This window comes from Acartia tonsa, chromosome 14, assembly GCF_053477335.1.
Source record: "Acartia tonsa isolate MP-2025a chromosome 14, ASM5347733v1, whole genome shotgun sequence".
Lineage (NCBI taxonomy): Eukaryota > Metazoa > Arthropoda > Copepoda > Calanoida > Acartiidae > Acartia > Acartia tonsa.
In genome coordinates, this window is record NC_137273.1 from 31,935,236 (window position 1) to 31,950,976 (window position 15,741).

Here is a 15,741-nt window from a genome sequence, read left to right on the forward strand (position 1 = left end):
AAAACAACACTGTTAAAAAATTATTTTCTTTTAAGGTATTATCATCCATTTTTTATCTAATAATGGATATAGGATATACATGGATATATTGACAGGAGAAAATTTGTCGTCAATTTAGCTTGCTAATGTGGGCCTCATTAATTGATAATTTTGTTTATTCAGTAAAAGTACAGGGGGTTGATGGGGAATATCATTACTTTAGCCACCTGTGAGTACATGAAAACCTGGTGCAACATCCAAGTAATAATATATCGATTTATCTATGTAAAATGTAAATACCAAATATTTTATAGTTATTAGAAACAGAAATTTTCTCTCTTTAAAGTATTTAACCATTAAGATAATTGGAATTCAATAAAAACGTTTAAAATTAAAGAAATAATAAAAGTTCCCAATTATATCATGTTCTAATACGTACTACTACCCATAGTACACCTCATACGGGCGAGGTTACTGTCCATGACAATAACTAACCAGACTCTTATATTGCACAACCTTTGTCAAGAAGACCTAATTGTGCATGGTAAGGTGTTGCGCCTGTTTTAGGCTAAGACATTCCTCCTACTTTAGCTAATAAAGTCGCGCACCTGACATAGCAGTAATAGAATCCTTTTTAACGTCTTTATGAGTGTTTAGCCGAGATTCGAAGATTCGATCCTACCCCCCCCCCCAAAAAAAAACCCGACGAGCCTCAGGAGAAATACATCTTTGTACGAATGTTATTTATGAAATTCAGCCTAGAATATTTCCTACCTGGAACAATCTACAACATCTCGTTTTCTTTGGGGTGGCGAATCCAGGTAACAGGGAGCCAGTTCCTGTACAAAATTTTAGAAAATCTATAATTTATATCATTTATCTATCTTTCTATCTGTTTTTCTATTTTCCATTTATCATTATATCTATTTATCAGTTGTTTGTCTGTCTGTCTGTTTATCTGTTGGTCTGTAAGTCTGTCTTTCTGCCTGTATGCCTATCTATCTATCTATTTACTTATCTATCTATCTATCTATACCTGGAAAGTAGCACTAGGAGAACAATAGTCCCAAGGTTTAGACCTTGTATGACACCAGTAGTATTTATCTATCTATCTATACCTGGAAAGTAGCACTAGGAGAACAGTAGTCCCAAGGTTTAGATCTTGTATGACACCAGTAGTATTTATCTATCTATCCATACCTGGAAAGTAGCACTAGGAGAACAATAGTCCCAAGGTTTAGACCTTGTATGACACCAGTAGTATTTATCTATCTATCCATACCTGGAAAGTAGCACTAGGAGAACAGTAGTCCCAAGGTTTAGATCTTGTATGACACCAGTAGTACTTATCACCTCGAGTTCTATAATAAAGTTCCATTAAAAAAGCAATATTATTAAGATTTAATTATTTATGGCTTTAATATGTAGGAAATCTGATTAATAACATCTTTATAAGTATGACAGCTATATTTGACTGCAGAACGTTATAGGTGGTGAAATTGAACGTAAACCATACTGGTACCCAAAGTAAAAACTTTTATTACATTCATCAAACCTTGAATGGATGGTGCATTCAAGCAGTGTTTTTCCACAATAATTTTGATGTAAATCATAGGTAATTTAGTAGGTCATAATTGAGAATGTACATCAAATTATCCTTCATTGTCTTATCCATTTAGATCCCTGCATTTACTGACAATGGCCGACAAATCGATGTACATGCCCAATGAAGATACAGAAAATTGCCCGTTCTATAGACTATAATTAGTAAATGAAACGTTTGTACACTTAACTTAATGAACAAACTAATCAAATTCAATAAAAGTCCCCAAAGTTGTTGAGCAAACGAATAAGGATATAGTATTATAAAACTTTGGGGACTAATGTAATAAACAGTCAAATGTCCCCGCCCTCCCATACTGACCTACACTCGTCCATACATTTCTCCAGGGTTGGTGTAAACCCTGGCTCAGGCGAGCACCGTTCCGTTCCATTTCCTGAAAAAAAGAAGCACTGGAAAGTGTTCTGTGTGACGTCATTAAAATACGCCTAAAAATGAGGCATGAGAGAAGAAGTGGTAAAGGAAACCCCTAAAAAAGATGAATTTAGACTTTTTTATGACGTCACACATAACACCTTCCAGTGCTTCAAATAAAGTTTTATTCCTTGTATAAAAGTAATGGGATGTCAGTCTGTCTGTCTTGTGCACTGAAGGATCTCGCCAACCGATGATCTGATATGGTTCTCCTTTACAATTTAGCTTCTAATAGGTCCTGGGAAGGTTAATGCCTATTTTAAGGAAGTGTACCATCAACCTATCGCACCTAGAACCATTCTCCTGAAATTGAAAATAGGGGAAGGGTGGACGACTTCCTTTAGAGGCGTAGCCGCTTGTCCTTGTATAAAGTAACAGGTTGTGCATTTGTACCGAAAGATCTCTCTCAAACGCTATTATATGGCTATTCTTTACAGTGAAGCTTTTCTATTGTTTATTCAAAAGCATAAATATTCTTTGTGTTTGAACGAAAGCTCTGATTCTTAATTTATGAATGTAAGAATCAACTTATAGATTTCAAATTTACATGATGATTCCTGTTACAATGAGACTAAAATTATAAGGCTTAAGCTAACCCACTTATCATTGACAGAAAATAATAATAAACCGGTTTTGGGGTAGAATTTGTTGAAAACTGAAATATTTTTCCATTATACAAAATGTCAATAAGGTCAATAAAGAAAATAAGATATTGTTTATTAATTTATGTCAATGGTAAATGGGTTAAATTCAGCAATACTTTAGTTTCATAAAAAAACACTGTATAATGATTAAAATGAAGAAAATTTCTGACCATTATTTAGACAGTAGAAAACTCCATCAAATGCTTCACAAGGACTTCTACACACAGTTCCATAAATGCTCACTGGGCCGGGATCATCTAAAAAAAGTAAATGATAATTTGTGTACAATAAAATCTCTAAAATGGCCTTAAAGGACCTCTACAAATGTATATAGAATGTTGATTGGATGGGGATCATTTAAAACATAGTAAATGATAGTTGTTGTACATTAAAATCTCTAAAATGACCAACGACCTTTACAAATATATACATAAAAGCTCACTGGGGGAAATCATCTAAAAAAGTAAATAACTAAATGTAGTAAATGAAATTTTGTGCACATTAAAATATCTAAAATGGCCTCGATATAAAATTTCCGAGGCATGAGTAAAGTAACGACCAACAGACAATCAACCTTTTATTTTTAAGACCTTTGTCGGAAGACCCTAACTTTTCATGTTAATGCGTAGTGCCTGTTTAAGGGCCAAGACATTCCCTATCCTCTAAAAGTTAAATTACCTTGTATTTGTGGAGCTGGGTCAACTTCTTTCTGCTGTTGTAAACATTGTTTATCAATCAATTCAGTTTTAATATGAATTTTATGATATTCTAGAGGCCTCTGGGAGCTCTTGAGGTAGGTTGAAGGGGGTGGGGGAAGTCGAACCCTACTTACAAATAAAGTTTAAAAATAAAAATAATACAATATTTCTTTTTTGGGAGGGAGTGGGGGTTTTGAATCATTTTTTTGTGGCGATTTCTCTTGTTGTACCCTCCCCAAAATGGTTGTCCTTTACAGTGTAGCTTCTCATAGGTCATAGGAAGGTTTATTACTATTTTTGGGATATAGTACCAACACCCTCCCAAGAGTAATCGCCAATTTTTTAAAGCGCAAGTGTATGACTTACTGTTCCTATCTATTTCCATGGGTACCATTTTATATCAAACAAGCCTTTACTGGTGTAGAAAACATTGCCGCTAGAGGCCTCTAGGGGCGTGGTCGCTAGTAATTGAATAGAATAATGATTGATATAATTTCCTTGAAGTCTATAGAGGTACCATTCATTTTCCCCTTCACTCCGACTCCACTGATGGATGAATTCTAAAATACATTGGTAGACAGTAATAATGCCAACAATGTTGAAAGGGTGCCGCAATTCGAGTAAAATTAAAATTTTTTATATTCATTCGAAAGCGATTAATATCCGGTGGATTATAGAACCGGATGTCATCCATACAAAAAACTATCTCTAGCATCTTATTATATCCAGTTTTCTACGAATATAAAAATGTACAATCATAAGGTTAAAAAACAGTGTTTTTAGCCCGTGCCTTCGGCATCTCTGGGCTAAAACGACTGGTTTTCATCTTATAATTGTACATTTTATATCAGCAAAAGCTGTTTGTAATACAATGTGAGTAATAACTATTATATCATAGCGAATTAAATAATCTTGCAAGGATCGCTTTTATCTTATATAGAGCAAAACTGTGACTGAAATTTGCACCACCCTCTAACATTGCGTATGAACGCGTATGACCGCGAAAAACGGCATTTTATTACTGTCTATAAAATACAGTATATCAAACATTACGAAACAATTAAATATTACAACAAATATAGCTTGAAATGGGTTTCTTACGAATGAGGTTATATACAGAATTGGTGTTATTCGATAGTTTATTTAAAATAAATCTAAAGCTAATATTAATGAATTTGCCAAAAATTATTGATGAATTAATTGGATAAGTGAAATAGTGAATTTACTTAAAGTTCGATATTGTAACTAAGTGACAACACAATTTTTATTGAATTATTTTTCATTTGGCAACAGAAGGCCCGGGCTTACAAAACTGGTATAAATTTTATCATTTTTATTTGAATATTTGTGGAAAATTGTCTGTAGTACGATTCTATGCATATTATTGTTCAGTATGGATGAGATCCGGTTCTAATCCAGCGGATCTAATTCGGTTCTACGAATTGTTTAAATACAAAACCATAAAATTAACAAGAAAACTGGAATTAATCTTATAATTTTTCAATTTAATTTCCGCGCAAAGCTGTCTATAATACAATGCGATTAATAACTTTTAATTTTAAAACTTTTTTTTGAAACGTAGCAAGATACAAGCCACGACTGTATAATACAGCGGCAAGCAGCTGCGCGCAGCTGCAAGAAAATATTCACTGACCTGCAGTCCATGGTTGTAAGTCAAGTTCTTGTTGGTATCATGATGAACTATTTGGATATTCTCTCCAGTAACTATGAGGGTGTAGTTGTAGTCCTTGTTATCTATTACTAGGGTCCTAGATAGATAGATAGATAGATAGATAGATAGATAGATAGATAGATAGATAGATAGATAGATAGATAGATAGATAGATAGATAGATAGATAGATAGATAGATAGATAGATAGATAGATAGATAGATAGATAGATAGATAGATAGATAGATAGATAGATAGATAGATAGATAGATAGATAGATAGATAGATAGATAGATAGATAGATAGATAGATAGATAGATAGATAGATAGATAGATAGATAGATAGATAGATAGATAGATAGACAGATAAATAGACAGATAGATATATAGATAGATTGATATATAGATAGATAGATTTTGATTTTGATTTTTGGAAAGATTAAGTTTTTTTAATTCTAAGAAAAATTTATTTGAAAGAAAAATTTATTTTGTGAAATTTTATTGCGGATATCCAATAAAATGTATTGAATTTTCTCAAGAAACAAGGATGACAACATCTATATAGGAAAAGCTCTAAAATCAGAGGGTAGGACAAACGAACATTAATACTTGTATAGTGCAAACAAATTTGTAAATTAATTTTTATAGATCTTCGGCAATAATATTATTCCTTGCTTTCCTAGGAATTATTAATAAAAAATATGGAAATCGTCATAAAAAATTAAAAGCTATAGATCAATGCTAACAATGTCTGAATTAACGAAAATAGCTACCCGCTACGGACTGACGGACTAACTCTAATCATAGAAAAGCTTTGCTTAAAAAAATATCTAATGATTCCTGGAAATATCTAGTAGACTATTGATCACACTCCCCCCATAAGTTGACAACATCCAAAAAAGCGAAGCTTAATAAAAAACAAACAATTTTACAAGCATTAATTTTGATTTTGAGTTAGTAATGTTTTTAGACTTGATTATAAAGATACTTAGTAAATGGTACCTTATCTTTATAGGAATCACCACTACATTATGTCTTTTAAGTTTAAATATCTTTAGCATAACACAGGGAGTAAGGGAGGGGACAATGGATCGAATATTCAATTTTTAGGAGTCTCAGACTTTGGGTACTGGCCTAAAGGGAATGTGCACGAATACAGCAGATTCTGACTGACTTTGGGTACTTGCGCATCAATGCCCCGCTAACTAGCTGAGCTAGTTTTGAATATGCAGACAGAAAAATTTGTTATTAATGGGTGGTTTTAACAAATATTTTTTCCCAAGAAAATGTCATTTCATGTATAGAAACTCTACTGTGATATTTATGTATTAAATAATCTAAGAACCGCTTGAATTTACGTGTCAGTTATAAATATATGAGAAGGGATGAGGTAGTTCTAAACAAGATTTTTCTAGTGATTAATTATTTACTACATTGTGATGTGTTGATAATTCAATTTTCAAGTAAATGATTTTTTTCTTAGAACTAATTTTGTTCTAAATTAGGCTACCATGATCCCTTTACAATTTTGGTAAAATTTTCTTGATAAATCTGGTTTTCATTGCTTTTCAGCTTTTCAGCAAACCGTCTTAAATTGAATTAATTGCCCATTGTCCCCTCCCTTACTCCCTGAGAATAACATGTTTATAATGGACATATAAAATTTTTAGTAAAGATTACAGAGTAGATGCTATGTTTTTTTCTACCTAATTGTTTCAGGAATCAACATACAACGTTTATAACCTAAACGCCAATTCTAAGTTTTTCCGTTGTAGACAAATGTATGGAAGGTTAAACCAAGCTTTCCTTAAAAAAAGCAGGGCTTTCCTAACCCTCACTTAATCTAACCTAACTAAGAATAAACTTTTTTTGTGATTTGTGGTTCACTTTAGGTTGACGAGAAATTGACGCAAAAATCAAAATAAAAAAATATTTATATAACACAATTTTATTTTCAAAGAAATTTTTTTTATCCTTACATATCTTATTCAAAAAAGGCTGCAATACATTTCGATTTTTAAGCAAAAGTAATTTTTGAGATAGGAAGCTTTTCATCATATAGTGAATTTCCGACCGTCCGCAAGTCTATATTGGTTAGATATGGCATTTAATTTTGAATTGTTTAAATCGTCCTATTAATTCCAAACCTTGCCCGATGATTCCTGTAAAAAAGAGGTATATTTTTAAAAACATAACGATTACATAAGCATTTGGATTTGTGTCATCCTTGATTTTTAAAAATTAACACTTTTTCTGTAATCTGCCAGGCGTTAAACAGATTCAGACTAATTTTAGTACCTTGATTATGACGCCGTCTTTCCTAAAAATCCTACTAACCAAACAAGGATTGTGAATGGAAGATAAGGATGGCTTGAATTTAAAAATAATAGAATGTTAAAAAAATTGTAAATCAATAAAAATACTCAAATACGCAGCAAGAATAAACGACACCTGGTAATGTTCTTTTACAGCGAGACAAACGGAAACTTGGAAGGACCTACATGCCTTAATTATGGAGTAGCTTCGCTTCTGATAAGATTCTATGAACTTACTTATTTCCAACAGCAGCGTCCTCTCCAAAGAGAATTTCAATGTTGATTTCACCATCATCACCCTTGGTGATTCTACACACCATTTCAATTCATAATTCTTATAATAAAGTAACAGGATGTTTTTCTTGTCTGTCTGTACAAAAGATCTCGCTTCTCATATATTCAGGGAAGGTTTATAACTATTTTGGGGGAGGGTATCACAAACCTCCCAATGAAAATCGCCAAAAATTACGTTAAATCTGAAATATTCCCGCAGAGCATAAACACATAAATAAAAACAGACGATCTTAACATAGACAAATTATTTCTTAAATTATATATTCAAAATATAAAACTAAACATTTTATGTGCCACTAGAGGCCTCTAGACGCATAGGCGCTAGTGATAATATAAACAAGGATGTCAAAATCCATAAGTAGCAAAATTAATGTAGCTTCTCATATGTCCTGGGAAGATTTAAATTTTCGGGGGAGGATATCACTACCATCCCAAGACAAATCGCCTCGAGAAAATAATCCCCCAAAATGTTTTTACTTTAAAAATCTTAACTTTAGAAATAATGGGGTGGGGTCGACTTCCCCCCTCCATAGGGGCTAGTATTAAAAATATGTTGATTAATTTACTTAATGATATTATGAAATTTTCCTGTATCTATGTTCTTTCTGTCCCTTCTCCTCTAGGGAAACTTCAACCTCTCCCGCGCCAGTAACCTAAATTACATTTATATATAAAACTAGCGTCAACCCCCCTAGAGGCCTATAGAATCACTTTAAAATGTTTCCTATGGCAGTAAATACCTCCTTCCGCCCTTGAAAATACTTTTTTTTATATATAAGGTTTTCTATATAGTAGCGGTCTCTAACGGTACTTTAAAATATTCCCCCCCCCCACAAAAAATTAGAGCATAATTAAAAATGGGCGAGAAATTATGAACCCACCCCCCTCCCCCCCCAAAAAACCCTAAAATTTTTATTTGATATATTGAAATTATAAGCTGCAGTAAAAAACCTTACTTTATTTCAGAAAGAGAGGTGACAATGGGCTGTTTAATACACTAGTCCCCAAAGTTTTATGATAACGTTCTCTTATTCGTTGGCTCAACAACATTAGGGACTTTAGTAAATTTGATTGAACGGTTAATTAAGTTGAGTGTGTGGGACTTCTTAAAAACTAATGAAGGCTATAATACTTTTTTTTAATTTTTAAGCTAAAAAAACAATTAGCTGTTTTAGATAATAACCTTTAAAAAAATATTCTACAGAGAAAGTACAAAAGTATAGTATAATAAACCAATAGATATAGTAGATCTAGATGGTAAATCAGGCCCAACTTAATAAGGAATTTCCAAAGAGTTATCTTTATCCCCAAAAAAGTTAACTATTTAAAGATGATTTCTTATATATGTTATGTTGTATGCTTTACATCATGTGAGGGAAGAAATTTTTTAACCATATGATTAACCTAAGCAAAGGCTTATCCTAAGAAAGACTATTTATAGCTGATTCATTTTGCGAATGATATGAAATGATAATTGCTCTTTCTAACCAAATTCTGTTTACTTTCTAACCAATATATGGCAGATTGATCCTCCCCTGTATTCCTATTGGCTGAATTTGGGAGTATGTATCTATTAATACCTTTTAATAATTCTTACTTGATAATTTCTTTATTGGTGTTCCTTTATTTCTTCAAAACTTGAATGACAGCTTTAAATGACTTATTTTTGATTAAAGTATTTTTTGGCAATGCTTCGCCTATCTATTATTAAGTGTTGATTTAGGGAAAAGAACACTGAAAACTTTTTTTACTATGCTAAGAAAATTGCTAATAAAACATCACATGTTTTATTTTAATAGAGAAAAAGGGGACAATGGGCTATTTATTACTAGCTTATACCAATAACGAAATTATTTTTTTTTAAATCACAAACATGGTTTTCAGCTTTATTACATTTGTCCCCAACATTTCAAAATAACAATTTCTTATTTGTTGGAATAACAACATTTTGAAAATTTGATTAGTTGTTTCATTAAGTTGAGTGTTCAAACGTTTCAACACTCAATTTTAATTTACAGTAGGTGTATTTTTGTGTATCATCATTGGGGCTGTACATTAGTCTACTGGCTTTTGTCTTATCCCTGCTAACTTTATACCTGAGCTTGATCTTTAAATCATTTCAATGGTGCACGGGGTGGTTTAGCGCACCATTGAAATGATTTAAAGATCCAGCTCTGATTTATTTCATTTGTCCCCAACAATTTAATATAATGTTTTCTTATTCGTTGGCTTAACAACTTTTGGGACTAGTAAAATTTGATTGGTTGTTTCATTAAGTTGATTGTTAAAACGTTTCAACCATAAATTTTAATTTACAGTAGGGGTATTTTTGTGTATCATCATTGGGGTTGCACATCAATTTATTGGCTTTTGTCTTATCCATTTGGATGCCTGTTTTTTTAACCTTTCTTTGTGAATCTAATAACTTTTAAGTTTGAGGGGTAGCTGCTATTTTAAATAACAAAAATAGGATGTTTGTCTGTGAGCTGGGACGTCCAAATGGGGGGGAGGGGATGTAAACCCCCCCTCCCCACCTTCCCCCCAATAAATTTAGGTGTTTTTAAATATAGCTATGGCATATAACTAGGAGTTGAAAAAAACCTTTTGAACTCTACTCTAAGGTTTTTTGAAAAGATTTTTTAATTCCGACCATAAAAAAAAAAGTTAGCATTTTGGGAGTTTGTGACCCACCTCCCATTTTCTGTGGGGGGGGGGGGGGGTGGAAAATATTCCTCCCAAAAAGTTGTATTTGTCCTAAAATTAAAAAAAAAAAAATTTTTAAGCTTAAAGAACAATTAATTTGCTGTTTTTAAAAATAACCAATTAAATTCTATTTGTTTGGCTTTAAGATTGCTTTTTTTTATGTAAAGTTGTACTTGTCATGAAAACCGTACATTAATTTGTAAGTACTTCTTGTCAACCCCCCTTCCCCTCTCCTAACATTTCTTCTTTTTGAATTTTTACCTGCTTTCTCTCCATTTAAGAACACTTTAAGTATACCTATTTCTTTATGTAAGCCTTCCTTAACCCTTTACAGTCGGGCCCCTTGCCGCACCTTAATCGGTCGGGGGGGGGGGGGCGTTCAACGCCCCCCCTAATTATCTCAGTTCCTATTAGAGCTAGAGGGCTAAATTTTTTTGTGCAAGTCCCCTGTTTGATAATGAATTTCCGACCTTTTATAAGTCTAAGTCAATTTTCGCTTCCTTCACCCTTTTATTTAACAACCTTTGTTTTTAGGTCTTTTTTTACTTAAAAATTTCAAACGGCTGTAATTTTCTTATTTTTGAAGCTAGAAGAAAATTTTTTTCCCAGAAAATGTTTATCTTTCTGTAAATTTTACATTAGAAATATCAAAATATAAATTTCAGCGGCCGCAGCTGTACTTGGCAGCTGCAAGCCGCCGCAGTCGGCGGGAAAACGGCGGCGGATCTTCATGAAATTTTAATACGTTATGTAGACATGTAAGAAAAGCTTAAGTTTAAAATTTGAAGTCTCTAAGTCAAAAATTGCGGCCACAGGAGCCTTTTAAAGATTTCTGTAGACCTGGATGATCAGGACCTGCAGGATCATACCTGGAACCTGAAAGTGACTTGAACACCTGTATTTCATATAAGGATGTACTACTAGAGGATTTTTTAGTATTTTGGTATGATAAAATGCTTTGTTTTAGTCAAAAAAATATTTTTGCTCTTTACCTGGATGACCCTGCCAGGTTTGCTGGCATCCTGTGCCCGCCAGGATGGAGATATTCAAAAAATTCCAACTCTCAGTTATGTGTCATACCCATACTTAAAAAGTCAAGCAGTTTGGGCTCATTATCTTTCACACACAGAAAATGAGATAGAAAAAAACGGATGGGGGGGCGTTCAACGCCCCCCCCCCCCAACCGTTAAGGGTTAAAGTTATACTTACATTAATTTCTAAGTAACCCTTGTCTACCCCCCTTCCTTTCTTTATTGTCTACCTGCTTTCTCTCCAATTAAGAACCCTTTTAGTATACCCTATCTTTTTATGTAAGCCTCTCCTAGCGTTTCTTCATTTTGAATTTTTTTGGTTAAATAATGAAGTTAATTTAGAAAGTTTATGCTGAAGTTTTTTATGCATGGAAACTTTAGGCAGCTTTGAGAACCTGTTTTCCTTGAATTTTTGAAATTTTGAAAATTGTGTATTGCAGTTAAGAAATTTTGTTTTGGCTTATTTATAAAAACGTTTCCTAGTTTTATATGTATGGCTAAGCTTAACTAAAGTGTATGTAGCCTTTCTCAATGTAAAATTTAGGTAAGCCTTATAAAGTAAATTAAAATTAAAATAAAAATCATAAAATTAATGTTTTATGGACCAAAGATTTTTCAAGTTTACTAAAGTAAAAAAAAATGATTTAAGAAAGATCATGAATTAATAGTATTATACTCATTGTAATAAGTTTTTTTATATGTCTCTTTGTAAAATTTAATCTTAATAATCTTTTTTGTTGTTTATACATTTTAACCAAAAAGGTTTTTTAAATGTTTAGCATCTGCCCATTTGATTATAATTCATGATTCGGACCATGCTAAGCAAATTGCGAATAAAAAAATTATCCTTTACAAAATATTTTGAAGCAATTCTTATAAATCTACTATCTTTAGAGGGGTTTATGTATCTTTAGAGCCGAAAGATAGAATGTATGTCTGTGTGTGTCTGGACTAAGAACTGCGCATGAAAACAGTTTGTTTTATTTTAAAAAGTTTTTTTAAAGCAAGAATAACAGTTTCCTTTTTTTACAAATATAACAGATATAAGAAGCTTCCATGAAAAGAAACCGATTTATTCCAGAAGCTAGCGAGATATTTTAGACACCCTTTATTATATCTCTTTTTAATGGCCCTTGAATTTTTTACACTTTACTTTATTTTTAAATTTTGGCGTATATTAAGGAACATCTATGAACATATCTTTCATTTGTAAGTAGAGGAAATCAGGGATCTAAAGGGATAAGACAATAGTAGATAGATTGATATTCCGTCCAAATTGAATTTGGGGATGCCTAGGCAAAATTTTTGCATTTTAATTTTTACACCCCTCCCCCCCCCCAACATAAAAAAGCTTGGACGTCATTGTCCTGTACAATTAGTTAGTGAAACGGTTGGATATTAAGATTAATAAACATACCACTTAAAATTTTGAAAAAAGTCCCAACAGTTATTAAGCTATTGAATAAGAAAACTTTATAATAAAACTTTGGGGACTAATGTAATATTTTAGAAAGCCCAATGACCCCTCCCTTCCTGGATTGAATGAGAATGTGTACTTGCTTTCTACCTGACTTAACTAGAAAAGATACCTTTTATATTTTAAGTATACCTAAGTAATTTTATGTAACCCTAATTAAATAATTAAGAAATAAAATTTAAAAAAATATGAAAGACAAGTCTTAATTAGAGCAAAGTTTTTTTTTGTCTACATAAATAGAAAAAAAGAAATATTATAGATAACTAAAAGTGTACTCATTGTAAAAAATTTTGAATTATTCCTCTTTAAATGTAGAATGAAATGATCACATATATTTTGTTGTTCATTCGTTTTAACGAAAAAAATAATTTGCAAATGTTTAGGACACCTGCCCATTTCCAATATTTGAATATGATTTGTGTTTTTTTATATATATTGGGGGAGGTTAATTTACCATATTTTCTATTTAAAAAATCACCCTATAAAAATATTTTTAAGTAACCATTCTTTATAATTAGAAAAATCAAAAATATCTTTAAAGAGGCCTTAGATGGTTACTTGCTATTATTTATAACACAGATAGGATGTATGTGGTGGAATTTACAAGGAACCGTGCTCAAAAATTTAAAAAAAGATAGGAATATTTTTCCAAAATTTTAGTTAGAAAAAATATTGGCTGTTTTAAGAAATAACCCAAAAGGTACTCGTATATCATCAAACCTGCTTTTTCTTGACATAGCTTAATGTAACTAAGAACAAAATAGGAACCCCTAGTAAACTTTATAAGGTACCTTAAACCTTTCCTAAGTCTTACTTGACATTACTACATTTAGGAATACTTAACAATAACTAAGAAACTCCAAAGGTATACTTAACTAAAAGCTTACATAAGCCTGACATAAGAAAATACCATTAGGGACACTTATCTTCGTTTGTGATTCTTACTAATGGGCTGTTTAATACACTAGTCCCCAAAGTTTTATGATAACGTTCTCTTATTCGTTGGCTCAACAACATTAGGGACTTTAGTAAATTTGATTGAACGGTTAATTAAGTTGAGTGTTCGAACGTTTCAACCAATAATTTTAATCTACAGAAGGGGTAATTTTGGGTATTATCGTTGGGGTTGTACATCAATAAATCGTTTATTTTCTTATCCCTTTAGATCCTTGACTTGATATAATAGGATGTAATTCAAACCTGGTAGTTATCATCTGTAACAGAAGGCTCTGAAGTCTGAGCATCGTCATTGTTATAAACTGGTTGTCTGGTGGATGTCGAGGAGAAAAAGACAGGTCCATGGGTTGGGCCATATACATGTCTGAATTATAATATACTAGCGGCTGCTCCCCTAGCATCTAGGGGCAGAGAATGGCTAAAAAAGTAGCCTAAAACCATACAAAGACTTGAATCTATACATGAAATTGCCTAAAACTATCCTATGGCCTATGCCAGCTTTCCCTAATATGGAGAACTCAATCGGTTCAGTAGGTATGGAGATCTTAAGCTTCAGACAAAAATCTTTACTACTTTATATAATAGGATTGGAGAGTAGTGCAACTACTCTATATGTCGGTGTATTACCTGTTGAGTGTTGAATTCCCCCCTTCCACATTATTAAAAAAATAAGTGGAGGGAGAGTAGTTTTGCGATTTTTTTTTTTTTTACTTTAGTTCAGGTTAAGTTATGTTAGGTTATATTGAATTGGATATTGCACCACCGTATTGTAGGCATAGGAAAAAACTTTTATATCCTAATTTTCAGGTGCTTTTTGCGGTTAATACGTCCGTTACTGCGTCGATTAAAAAGTGGATTTTCTTACCTATAAACAATTTGTTTATTATTTGACAGAAAACTACATTAAATCAAAACAACATACGGAGTGACTTTTTGAGTCATAGAGAAGCTTCGCTTATAAAAACACAATGCATTAACTTACTCTTGATAAGAATTAGGACTATCAATAGGAATAACACCCCAGATAGTGGTGGACCTGCAGTAAACAATTATTTAGGCTTTATTTATACTAGTTGTTCATAGTGAGAGGAAGGGGACATTGGGCTGTTTATTACATTAGTCCCCAAAGTTTTATAATAATATAGTCTTTTTTGTTGGCTTGACAACCTTGGGGTTTTTTAATGAATTTTGATTGGTTGGTTCATGAAGTTGATTGTCCATCCAAACGTTTCAACCACAAATTGTAATCTAAGTTGTCATTTTGTGCATCATAATTGAATATGTAGATCAGGCTATTATCTTATCCCTTTAGATCCCAGAGTTGTTCACTCCTAACCTTTAGGAGTGTGATATGACAGAAATATAGCTGAAAACCATCCCAAAATCTTTATAATTTCTTACAAGAAAAGTACATCCCATAGAGACCTTTAGCTTTTCTAGGGACAATTGAAGTTAGGGGCAATCGACCCCCAATTTAATTTTTTTTTTAGGGGTGGGGGGTTGAGGGGAGGTTGGGGTCATATTTTTTATTTTTCTAGACGCGATTTCTATTGAAAAGGTCGTTTAACCCTCCCCCAAAATAATTATAAACCGTCCTATGACCTATGAGAAGCTGCACTGTAAAGGAGAACCATATCAGCTTAAACGATTAGCAAGATCCTGCAGTACTTAAAGACAGACAGACACACAGACAAATATCCCATTTAGGTTTCACACAAAGTGTTTGTTGAGCACTGATAATCCCCCTCCCCTTTATTTTAAAAATAAATTTAACATAAGACGGTAGTTTTTTTCCTACCCATTACCCAATATAACCTAACCTAATCTAACTAAAATAAAAAAAGATGAATAAGCTTATTGAACTTTATCAAAGTATGAATTATTTCTATTAAAAATATGAGAAATGTGTAATCTATTTCATCAAAATAAATACGTGG

General features: G+C 32.3%; 1 protein-coding gene across 1 annotated transcript in view; it reads right to left on the minus strand.

The window, feature by feature from the left end:
- The window catches only part of LOC145305417 (uncharacterized), a 55,243-nt gene that overhangs the window by 31,877 nt on the left and 7,625 nt on the right, over positions 1–15,741 (minus strand). Inside the window, exons 14-24 of the mRNA XM_080147034.1 lie at positions 14,787–14,839; positions 14,048–14,168; positions 8,225–8,289; positions 7,580–7,651; positions 5,011–5,125; positions 3,854–3,916; positions 3,337–3,370; positions 2,829–2,915; positions 1,904–1,976; positions 1,262–1,340; positions 754–818 (exon numbers count right to left, since the gene is read on the minus strand). Of these exons, the coding sequence (XP_080003160.1) occupies positions 754–818; positions 1,262–1,340; positions 1,904–1,976; positions 2,829–2,915; positions 3,337–3,370; positions 3,854–3,916; positions 5,011–5,125; positions 7,580–7,651; positions 8,225–8,289; positions 14,048–14,168; positions 14,787–14,839 (827 nt within the window). The remainder of the gene's footprint in view (positions 1–753; positions 819–1,261; positions 1,341–1,903; positions 1,977–2,828; positions 2,916–3,336; positions 3,371–3,853; positions 3,917–5,010; positions 5,126–7,579; positions 7,652–8,224; positions 8,290–14,047; positions 14,169–14,786; positions 14,840–15,741) is intronic.